A 12865-nucleotide genomic window follows, 5' to 3' on the forward strand; every position below is an offset into this window, starting at 1 on the left:
CCAGCAGTGTCTACACAGTCTCCAACAATGTCTGCACGGTCTCAGCAGTGTCCTGCACAGTGTTCAGCAGTGTCCTACACAGTGTCAGCAGTGTCTCCAGTGTTCAGCAGTGTCCTACACAGTGTTCAACAGTGTCCTACACAGTCTCCAACAGTGTCCTACACAGTCTCCAACAGTGTCTCACAGTCTCCAACAGTGTCTACAGTGTTCAGCAGTGTCCTACAGTGTTCAGCAGTGTCTGTCTGCAGTGTGTGTCTACACAGTGTTCAGCAGTGTCTCAGTCTCAACAGTGTCTACAGGTGTTCAGCAGTGTCCTACACAGTCTCAACGGTGTCCTACAGTCTCCAACAGTGTCCCTGCAGTCTCCAGCATTTTTCTACACAGTCTCAGCAGTGTCTACACAGTGTTCAGCAGTGTCCTACACAGTCTCCAGCGTCTCTACACAGTGTTCCAGCAGTGTCCTACACAGTGTACAGCAGTGTCCTGCACAGTGTTCAGCGGTGTCCATCCACAGTGTTCAGCAGTGTCCTACACAGTGTCTCCAACAGTGTCCTGCAGTCTCCAGCAGTGTCTACACAGTCTCCAGCCAGTGTCTACACAGTGTTCAGCAGTGTCTACACAGTGTTCAGCAGTGTCTACACAGTGTTCAGCAGTGTCTACACAGTGTCCAGCAGTGTCCTACACAGTGTTCAGCAGTGTCCTACACAGTGTTCAGCAGTGTCCTACACAGTGTTCAACAGTGTCTGCAGTGTTCAACAGTGTCTACACCAGTCTCCAGCAGTGTCCTACACAGTGTCAACAGTGTCTACACAGTGTTCAGCAGTGTCTTACAGTCTCCAACAGTGTCACACAGTCTCCAACAGTGTCCTACACAGTGTTCAGCAGTGTCTACACAGTGTTCAACAGTGTCCTACACAGTCTCAACAGTGTCCTACACAGTCTCCAACAGTGTCCTACAGTCTCCAACAGTGTCTACAGTCTCCAGCAGTGTCCTACACAGTCTCCAGCAGTGTCCTACACGGTCTCAACAGTGTCCTACACAGTCTCCAACAGTGTCCTACACAGTCTCCAGCAGTGTCTACACAGTCTCCAATAGTGTCCTACGGTCTCCAATGAGTGTCCTGCACAGTCTCCAGCAGTGTCTACACAGTGTCCAGCAGTGTCCTGCACAGTGTTCAGCAGTGTCCTACAGTGTCCAGCAGTGTCACCGCAGTGTTCAGCAGTGTCTACACAGTGTCAGCAGTGTCCTACACAGTGTTCAACAGTGTCCTGCACAGTCTTCAGCAGTGTCTACACAGTGTTCAGCAGTGTCCTACACGGTGTTCAGCAGTGTCTACACAGTCTCAACAGTGTCCTACACAGTCCAACAGTGTCTACACAGTGTTCAGCAGTGTACACAGTCTCCAACAGTGTCCACAGTCTCCAACAGTGTCCTACACAGTGTTCAGCAGTGTTCTACAGTGTCAGCAGTGTCCACACAGTTTCAGCAGTGTCTACACAGTGTTCAACAGTGTCCTCACAGTGTCAGCAGTGTCCTACACAGTATCAGCAGTGTCTATACGGTGTCCATCAGTGTCCTACGGTCTCCAGCAGTGTCCTATACAGTGTCCATCAGTGTCCTACACAGTATCCAACAGTGTCCTATACAGTGTCCATCAGTGTCCTACACAGTATCCAACAGTGTCCTACACAGTATCCAACAGTGTCCTACACAGTATCCAACAGTGTCCTATACAGTATCCAACAGTGTCCTATACAGTGTCCATCTGTGTCCTACACAGTATCCAACAGTGTCCTATACAGTATCCAACAGTGTCCTATACAGTGTCCATCTGTGTCCTACACAGTATCCAACAGTGTCCTACACAGTGTCCAGCAGTGTCCTACACAGTATCCAACAGTGTCCTATACAGTCTCCAACAGTGCCCTACACAGTCTCCAACAGTGTCCTACACAGTCTCCAACAGTGTCCTACACAGTCTCCAACAGTGCCCTACACAGTCTCCAACAGTGCCCTACACAGTCTCCAACAGTGCCCTACACAGTCTCCAACAGTGTCCTACACAGTCTCCAATAGTGTCCTACACAGTCTCCAACAGTGTCCTACACAGTATCCAACAGTGTCCTACACAGTCTCCAACAGTGCCCTACACAGTCTCAGCAGTGTCTACACAGTCTCCAATGAGTGTCTACACAGTCTCCAGCAGTGTCCTACTGAGTATCCAGCAGTGTCTCACAGTCTCAACAGTGCCTACACAGTCTCCAACAGTGGTACAGTCTCCAACAGTATACCACACGGTCTCCAATAGTGTCCTACACGGTCTCCAACAGTGTCCTACACAGTCTCCAACAGTGCCCTACACAGTCTCCAGCAGTGCCCTACACAGTCTCAACAGTGTCTACACAGTCTCCAATAGTGTCTACACAGTCTCAACAGTGTCTATACGGTCTCAACAGTGCCCTACGCGATTCTCCAGCAGTGCCTACAGTCTCCAGCAGTGTCTCACACAGTCTCCAACGGTGCCTACAGTCTCCAGCAGTGCCTACACAGTCTTGGTGCCTACAGTCTCCAACAGTGCCCCTACGGTCTCAACGGTGCTTCACAGTCTCCAACAGTGCCCTACAGTCTCAGCAGTGCCCTGCAGTCTCCAACAGTGCCCTACACAGTCTCCACCCAGTGTCCTACCACGGTCTCCAACGGTGTCCTGCACAGTCCCAACAGTGCCCTACACAGTCTCAGCAGTGTCCTACAGTCTCCAACAGTGCCCTACACAGTCTCAACAGTGCCTACACGGTCTCCAGCAGTGCCTACACGGTCTCTCCAACAGTGCCCTACACAGTCTCCAGCAGTGTCTGCAGTCTCCCAACATTGCCCTCCCACGGTCTCCAGCAGTGCCTACAGTCTCCCAACGGTGTCCTGCAGTCTCCAGCAGTGCCCTGCAGTCTCCAGCAGTGCCCTACACAGTCTCCAACAGTGTCCTACACAGTCTCAACAGTGCCCACAGTCCAACAGTGTCCTACACAGTGTCCAACAGTGTCCTACACAGTGTTCAACAGTGTCCTACACAGTGTTCAACAGTGTCCTACACAGTGTTCAACAGTGTCCTACACAGTCTCCAACAGTGTCCTACACAGTGTTCAACAGTGTCCTACACAGTGTTCAACAGTGTCCTACACAGTCTCCAACAGTGTCCTACACAGTCTCCAACAGTGTCCTACACAGTCTCCAACAGTGCCCTACACAGTCTCCAACAGTGTCCTACACAGTCTCCTGGTGTCTCACAGTCTCCAACAGTGCCCTACACGGTCTCCACCAGTGTCTGGTCTCAACAGTGTCCTACGGTCTCAACAGTGTCTATACAGTCTCAGCGGTGCCCCTACACAGTCTCAACAGTGCCTACACAGTCTCCACCAGTGTCCTACGTGCCAACAGTGTCCACAGTCTCCAGCAGGTGTCCTACACAGTGTACAGCAGTGTCCTATACAGTCTCAACAGTGCTTACACAGTCTCAACCAGTGCCCTACACAGTCTCCAACAGTGCCCTACACAGTCTCCACCAGTGTCCTACACAGTCTCCAACAGTGTCCTACACAGTCTCCAACAGTGTCCTATACAGTCTCCAACAGTGCCCTACACAGTCTCCAACAGTGCCCTACACAGTCTCCACCAGTGTCCTACACAGTCTCCAACAGTGTCCTACACAGTCTCCAACAGTGTCCTACACAGTCTCCAACAGTGTCCTACACAGTGTTCAACAGTGTCCTACACAGTGTCCAACAGTGTCCTACACAGTGTACAACAGTGTCCTATACAGTCTCCAACAGTGCCCTACACAGTCTCCAACAGTGCCCTACACAGTCTCCAACAGTGCCCTACACAGTCTCCACCAGTGTCCTACACAGTCTCCAACAGTGCCCTACACAGTCTCCAACAGTGTCCTACACAGTCTCCAACAGTGCCCTACACAGTCTCCAACAGTGTCCTACACAGTCTTCAACAGTGTCCTACACAGTGTTCAACAGTGTCCTACACAGTGTCCAACAGTGTCCTACACAGTGTTCAACAGTGTCCTACACAGTGTCCAACAGTGTCCTACACAGTGTCCAACAGTGTCCTACACAGTGTTCAACAGTGTCCTACACAGTGTTCACAACAGCAACCCACACAGTCTCCAACAGTGTCCTACACAGTGTTCAACAGTGTCCTACACAGTGTTCAACAGTGTCCCACACAGTCTCCAACAGTGTCCCACACAGTTCCAACAGTGTCCACACAGTCTCCAACAGTGCCCCACACAGTCTCCAACAGTGTCCTGCCAGTCTCCAAATAGTGTCCCACACAGTGTTCTAACAGTGTCCTACACAGTGTCCAACAGTGTCCTACACAGTGTTCAACAGTGTCCTACACAGTGTCCAACAGTGTCCTACACAGTGTTCAACAGTGTCCTACACAGTGTCCAACAGTGTCCTACACAGTGTTCAACAGTGTCCTACACAGTGTACAACAGTGTCCTACACAGTGTTCAACAGTGTCCTACACAGTGTTCAACAGTGTCCTACACAGTGTTCAACAGTGTCCTACACAGTGTCCAACAGTGTCCTACACAGTGTCCAATAGTGTTTTACACAGTCTCCAACAGTGTCCTACACAGTCTCCAACAGTGTCCTGCGACACAGTATCCAACAGTGTCCTATACAATGTCCAACAGTGTCCTACACAGTCTCCAACAGTGTCCTATACAGTGTCCAACAGTGCCCTACTCAGTGTCCTACCAAATATCCAACAGTGTCATACACAGTGTCCAACCGTCTCCTACACAGTGTCATATACAGTATCCAACAAAGCCGTACACAGTATCCATCAGTGTCCTACAGTGTCCAACACTGTCCTATACAGATACAGAAACCAACACTGTCCTACACAGTGTCCAACACCGCCCTACACTGTGTCCAACAGTAGGCACTGTGTCCAAAACCGTCCTATACAGTATCCAACAGTATGCACAGTGTTCAACAGTGTCCTACAGTAGGCACAGTGTCCAACACCGTCCTACACAGTGTCCAACAGTAGGCACAGTGTCCTACACAGTGTCCAACAGTAGGCACAGTGTTCAACAGTGTCCTACACAGTGTTCAGTAGTGTCCTACACAGTGTTCAACGGAGTCCTCCACAGTGTCTTACAAAGTGTCCAACAGTGTCCATCCCAGTGTTCAAAAGTGGTCTACACAGTGTCCAACCGTGTCCTACACAGTGTTCAACAGTGTCCTAAGTGTCCAACAGTGTCCTGCACAGTTTTCAACAGTGTCCTACACAGTGTCCAACAGCGTCCTACACAGTATCCAACAGTGTTCTACACAGTGTTCAAAAGTGTCCTACACAATGTCCAACAGTGTCCTACACAGTGTCCAACAGTGTCCTACACAGTGTCCAACAGTGTCCTACACATTGTCCAATAGTGCCCTAGACACTGCGCTACACAGTGTCCTACACACTGCCCTACAAAGTGTCCTATACAGTGTTCTACACAGTGCTCGACACAGTGTCCTACGCAGTGTCGTACACAGTGCCCTACGCAGTAGGGTGTCATACGGAGGCGAATTTTTTTTTTTGAGTTTGAAAAATCGGCCCATGGTATTAATGATGTAGTTCTATGTGCAGAATCATGTGATATCTTCAGATTTGAAAAGTTTTCATTTTTTGCTAGGTAAATTTTAACTTGAAATCTTATGAAAATTCAGTATTCCCACCCTTTTACCAACACCACTAAATAGCTTATTTAAAGTAAAGTAAATGTATCAGGTTAATTTGTTAGGATGAAAATGATCCAGAATAGTGAAACGAATGATCTTGACACATTTATTAAATTTAATATTCCTTTAGAAAACAAAATCATCAAATACAAAAACCGGTTTTACTACTACGACCCGGTGTTGTTGCACACCATAGAGAACATGTCTTTCTTGCTTCTGTTTCTACTCATCACCTCCCTGCTGACCACCTGAGCTCGGATGTAGCCTTCCCTCCTCTCCTGGCTGTACACGTGACTGCTGGCCTCGCTCACTTGCTGCACACAACGCTCTATACTCTGGGTGTGCGAGGGCCAGGCAGGGACATGCTTGGGGTTGTCCAGGAAAGCTCTGACTTGAACATTGGTGAGGCTGCAGGTAAGAGGGGGCTCACTGCCAGCCTGGATGTTATCCAGATCTGTAAGAGATCAGTGGTCTTGCACCTGAACGGCTTCAGGAAATCTTCCTGACCCTGAAAATCGTCCTGCTTCAATTAATCATACCCAAACCCTCTCATAAGTCTCCTGTCCAAAATCTTTTGGCTTCCCTCTTCTCCCTCCTCATCCTTACTGCAAGCATTGTCTGCAGCTTGCCTCCAGAATGAAGCATACCAGGAAGATCTCCTCACAGTCTGCTCCTAATCTGAACAACCTTCCTTGGCACAGCTCTCCAGGGCTCAAGCTGGAAGAACATGCCTCAGACTGGAGACATGATGACTTGACCCGGTGTTGAACCAGTTTGGCAAGTAGACACTCACGATGAATTGAACCAATAAGTCTCAGGTTGTGAAGCTGGTTCCTTTCAGTTTATGATGGGCGACAAAATTCTGCAGAACCTGAGAGCGTTGTGAAACCACCTAGAATGTGTGAGACTGATTTCTCTGCGGGTAAACCAAGTCTGTCAGGCTGTGACCCCAGTTTTGATGGCACTGCCGTCATGTAACCACCAATGCTGGTCAGTACTCAGATCGTCAATGACTTGTATGTGCAAGCTCAACAGAGTGGAGAGCCAACTGCAGTTTTTCAAAAGCTCAGTTTGTTTCCATGGGCAGTGCACTCTTTGGGCATCATTCTTTTATGGATGGGCAGCAAATTATCCGTCTTCCTCCTTTCTTCACCCAGCCCCCCTTGCCCACCCCTGTGTTCGTGTTGGTGCTGTCGCTTCCAATAGCCTGCAGGAGTCTGGTCTCTGCATTCTCTCTCTGAAACCCAGTTCACAATGTTATCTGCCACTATCTCATGATTTCTGATGTGTCATCTTTCTCTGGGTGAAATGCCACAAGCTACTTCCTCCTGGTTCACTGCAGCAGGGTAGTGTTCTCCTTCACGCAAGCAAACAACGTCAGAATCTCCAGCTTTCATGGTTTGCCCAGTGTCATCCTTCTCCCATCAAGAACAAACAAATTGAATTCCATTTTCTCTTATCCCCTTATCAAACTCACTCTTCTACGTTACTGATTTCTCCTGGCTCTCCTTACTTTGTTATGATCTGCTCACCAGGTGAGCATCATCAGGTATTGTTATCAAGCCACCATCCAATCCAACGCTGTTGCTGTCTCTCTGCAATTTCTCTGAGACCAGTGTGGTATGTATGCTGGCAAGCTTCTCAGAGATATCTTTCCTATTTCAAGAATCTTATACATAGAGTTTGAATCGTATTTTTCTGGGTTGGGAACCATCACCATTCTCCTGGTCGCTTCTCCAGATCCTTCATGGGAAGTCATTAAACTCTGGATCAGCTTGACTCCAATCATCGGCCTTTTACCTCACCCTGGGCCTTCTCCAAGTCTCTTTTCACTCAAACAACTCTTCTCCTCTTCTGTCTACTCTTGGCGGCCTCCTGTCCTTGGACTCCGGAATATCTTGGCTAGAAATCATGAGGAAACCCTATACTGCAGTCTTCTCTCTCTCTGTGCTTTGACAAATGCCAGTTTCGTCCACAGGAATCTTCAGTTCACGCTTGCAAATACAGGAGATATGGGCCTCGAATTTACAGTCACGTCGCAAACTCAGAACCAGAAGAACAATTGGCTTGCTTGCAAATGGTATGTCAAATAACTGGTCAGTTGCTTGTGCTTCATCATAACAAGTTTTTCACTCTCCCAAGAGAAGATATCTCTTGCCTTTTCCCCAACTGGCTAGCAGTCTCTCCACTAATCTTCTTCACAACGGTATGACTGGAGGCAGACAGGCGTTAGCCAGGGTGTACTGTGCCAAGACAGCTTTGGTCATATCACTGGCAATGTCTTTGTTTTATAATAAGTTCTTTGGTTCTTTTCACTGATTTGCTGAGTTAAAACACCGTATCAAAGCATCTCCAATATGGCTTATCCACGACTTCAGGAGCTCTCTCCCAGACCCAAGATAATTGACTGAGATGGCTGGTTTGGGTTCCTCGTCCTGACACAAGCAGCCATCATAAATAGTATCAACTTATAAATGCATCAGAATCTGAAGCAGAAAAAAAAAATATTGTTAGTTGAGTTTGTTAAGAAATGAAGTCAGAAAGCAATGTTCACTATTTAATTGTAATGCACTAATGCAGCTGTACGTTGAATTTTCGATAAATTTCGCTAAAATTTTACCTAGCAAAAGGTTGCAAAAATAACCCAAAAGAACTGAAATTATTTTCTGTTTATATACACTAAAATCTACCAAAAAAGTGATGGGCCGTAGTTTTAGCTGATCTTCCTTCCTATGACACACCCTAATACGCAGTGTCCTGCACAGTGCCATACGCAGTGTCCAACAGTCTCCTACTGATTTCTACACAGTGTCTAATTGTGCCCTACACAGTGCTCTACACAGTGTCCTACAAAGTGTCCCACACAGTGTCCTATACATTGTCCAACACTTTCCTACACAGTGCCCTACACAGTGTCCTATTCAGTGTCCATCAGTGTCCTACAGTGTCTAGTAGTGTGATACACAGTGTCTCGTAGTGTCTATGCAGTGTCAACACAGTGTCTATATGCCTAAAACCTCCTACACACCCTTACACTTCCCTACACACTACCCTTGCCATTACCCTACTCACTGCCCTACACACTACCCTACACAGTACCCTGCACACTGCCCTACGCACTGCCTACGCACCGCCCTACACACTGCCCTACACAGTACCCTACACAGTACCATACACAGTACCCTGCACTGCCCTACACACTACTATGCAGTGCCCTACACACTGCCTTCACACTGCCTACACGGTGCCATACACAGTACCCTGCACACTGCCCTGCACACTACCATACACAGGTGCCCGGCACACTGTCCTACACATTACCATACACAGTACCCTGCACACTGCCCTACACTACCATGCACAGTTCCTGTGCACTGCCCTACACACTACCCTACACAGTACCCTACACAGTCCCTGCACACACTGCCCTACACACTGCCCTACGCACCGCCCTACACACTGCCTACACAGTGCCCTACACAGTGCCATACACAGTGCCCTGCACACTGCCCTACACACTACTATGCACAGTGCCCTACACACTGCCATACACTGCCCTACACAGTGCCATACACACGTGCCCTGCACACTTGCCCCTACACACTACCATACACAGTGCCCGGCACACTGTCCCACACATTACCATACACAGTACCCTGCACACTGCCCTACACTCTACACACAGTGCCCTGTACACTGCCTACTACTACACAGTGCCCTGCACGGTGCCCTGCACACTGCCCTACACTGCTACACGGTGCCCTACACACTGCCATACACACTGCCCTACACACAGTGCACACACAGTGCCCTGCACACTGCCCTACACACTGCCTACAGTGCCACTTGCTGTCCTGCACATTACCATACACAGTGCCCTGCACTGCCCTACACACTGCCATACAAGTGCCCTGTTGCCCTACACCTACCCTACACAGTGCCCTACAGTGCCCTGCCTGCCTACACACTACCATACACGGTACCCTGCCGCCACACTGCCCTACACAGTGCCCTGTGCACTGCCTACACACTACCCTGCAGTGCCTACATTGCCCTGCACTGCCCTACACACTACCATCACGGTGCCCTGCACTGCCCTACACTGCCCTACACAGTGTCCAGCAGTGACCACACACTGCCCGACACACACCCTACACGGTTACCCTGTACACTGCCACCACACACTGCCCTACACACTGCCCTACAGTCCCTGCACTGCCCTACACACCCTACACGGTACCTGTACACTGCCTACACACTGCCTACACAGTCCCTGCAGTGCCTGCACACTGCCTACCTACATACACAGTGCCCTGCACTGCCCTACACTGCCCTGCAGTGTCCACGTGACCTACACACTGCCCGACACACTACCCTACACAGTACCCTGTACACTGCCATACACACTGCCCTACACACTGCCCTACCGTACCCTGTACCTGCCTACACACTCCCTACACGGTGTCCAGCAGTGACCTACACTGCCCGACACACTACCATACACTGTACCTGCACTGCCCCACACTGCCCTACACACTGCCTCACAGTGCCCTGTACTGCCCTACACACTACCCCTACACAGTGTCAACAGTGACCTACACACTGCCGACACACCTACACAGTTCCCACATGCACTGCCATACACCTGCCCTACACACCTACAGTGCCCTGTGCACTGCCCTACACTACCCCTACACAGTGTCAACAGTGACCTACACACACTGCCGACACACTCACCTACACAGTGCCCTGTGCACTGCCATACACACTGCCCTACACACCTACACAGTGCCTGTGCACTGCCTACACACTACCTACAGTGTCCAGCAGTGACCTACACACTGCCCGACACTACCTACAGTACCCTGTACACTGCCATACCTGCCCTACACTGCCCTACACAGTGTCAACAGCGACCTACACACCGCCCTACACACCGCCCTACACACTGCCTACACACCGCCCTACACTGCCCCAACGCCCTACACACGCCCTACACACCGCCCTACACACCGCCTACACGACCCGCACACTGCCTACCACGCCCTACACACCGCCCTACACACTGCCTACAACGCCCTACACATTGCCACTGCACCTGCCCTACACACTACCACACAGTCGGCAGTGACCACACCGCCTACACACCACGCCCTACACACCGCCCTACACACCCGCCCTGCACCGCCTGCACGCCAGCCCTGTTGTCCCTGCCTGGTCCTGCCTGGGCCTGCATGGCCCACTTGGCCCTGCTTGACATCCTCTTGGTCCTGGGCCTGCATGGCGTGCCTGTCCTCTTGCTGTTGCCCTGCATAGCCCTGTGCTGCATGGCCCTCATGCTGTGTGGTCTCTTGTCCCTCTTGTAGCCCTCTTGCTGTCCTCTTGTGCTCTGTAGTATTCTTGTGCTGTGTGTCTCTTGTATAGTCCTCTGCATCCTCTTGGTCCTCTTTGGCCTGTGCTCCTGTTGTCTCTTGTCCTCTTGTTGTGCATGGCCATGTCCTGTGTCATCTCTGTCCTGCTGCATGTCTCTTGCGCCCCTCTTGCATGGCCCTCTTGCATAGCCTCTGCACTTGTCTCTGCATGGCCCTGCACCGCCTACACACCGCCCTACACACCGCCTACACCGCCCTACTGACGCCCTACACACGCCTACTGCCGCCCTACACCCGCCCATACACACCGCCCTACACCGCCCTACACCGCCTACACCTGCCTACACCGCCCTACTTACGCCTACCACCGCCTACACACCCGCCCTACCTGCACCCTACACACCCATCCTACACACGCCCTCACACCGCCCTACACAACGCCCTACACCCGCCCTACACCGCCTACACCCGCCCTACACACCCGCCCTACACCAGCCTACCTGACCTTACCTGACATCCCTACACACTGCCCTACACACCGCCTACACACCGCCATCACACTGCCCCAGCCCTACACAGTGCCTTGCCTGCCTACCCTTACCCTACACAGTCAACAGCGACCTACACACCGCCCTACACACCGCCCTACACCGCCCTACAGTACCACACTGCCCTACACATAACCCTACGCCCTACACAGTACCCTGCACACTGCCCTACACACTACACTACCGGTACCCTGCACTCTGCCCCACACTACCCTACAGTGCCCTGCACACTGCCCTACACACTACCCTACACAGTGGTAACAGTGACCTACACACTGCCCTACACAGTGTCAACAGTGCCCTACACAATGCCCTACACACTGCCTTACATACTGCCCTACACACTGCCCTACACAGTACCCTGCACACTGCCCTACACACACCACACACTTTACCTGCACACTGCCCTACACACTACCCTGCGATGACCTACACACTGCCTACACACTACCAAGGCTTTACCCTGCACTGCCCTACACACAGTGCCCCACACACTGCCTACACACTGCCCTACAGTGTCAACAGTGTCTAAACAATGCCCTACACACTGCCTTTCATACTGCCATTACACTGCCTAAACGCTTTCCTACACGCTGCTCTACACAGTGTCCAGCAGTGCCCACACTGCCCTAGCACTTCCTACACACTGCCCTCACTGCCCTACACACTACACTGCACTCCTGCACACTGCCCTACACAGTCCCCTACACTGTCCTGCATTGTCGTGCTACCCTACCAGTGCCGTGCACACTGGCCTACACACTCGTTACACTGCCTTTCACATTGCCCTGGACACTGCCTTACACACTGCCATGCACTGCCTTACACACTACCTACACTGCCCTAAACACTGCTCTACACTCTGCCTATGCAGTGTCCTACAGGACACCAGGCAGTTAGTGGTGGCAACACTATAACACACACACACACACACACACACACACAAATGTATATATTCTTTTTTTTAATATAGGTTGTCTGTCTGTCTGGCCATGACGCCCAAGTCACGTATTCAGAATTTAATAAAACCTGTGCTGGGGGTAGGAAGGCGAGAGTGACGTCACGGGTTGAATATTAGTTACAAATGTTACGTATCTTCAACATGACAGGGTAACCCTCCCCCACACTATACTGGCAGGTGACCGCCCCCACTCTATACTGGCAGGGTGACCCTCCCCCACTCTATACAGGCAG

At 50.8% G+C, this 12865-nt stretch overlaps 1 protein-coding gene across 1 annotated transcript; it reads left to right on the top strand.

Moving 5' to 3' along the window:
- Positions 1-299: 299 nt before the first annotated feature.
- On the top strand, positions 300-6519 carry LOC121865716 (signaling mucin HKR1-like; the record flags this gene model as incomplete). Its single annotated transcript, XM_042365241.1, has 6 exons — positions 300-687; positions 970-1392; positions 2144-2995; positions 3286-3466; positions 4641-5402; positions 6453-6519. Coding segments are annotated over 6 exons (2673 nt in total), but the record flags the coding sequence as incomplete, so codon positions are not given.
- Positions 6520-12865: the final 6346 nt, after the last annotated feature.

Source organism: Homarus americanus, unplaced genomic scaffold (genome assembly GCF_018991925.1).
Source record: "Homarus americanus isolate GMGI-L3 unplaced genomic scaffold, GMGI_Hamer_2.0 scaffold3544, whole genome shotgun sequence".
Lineage (NCBI taxonomy): Eukaryota > Metazoa > Arthropoda > Malacostraca > Decapoda > Nephropidae > Homarus > Homarus americanus.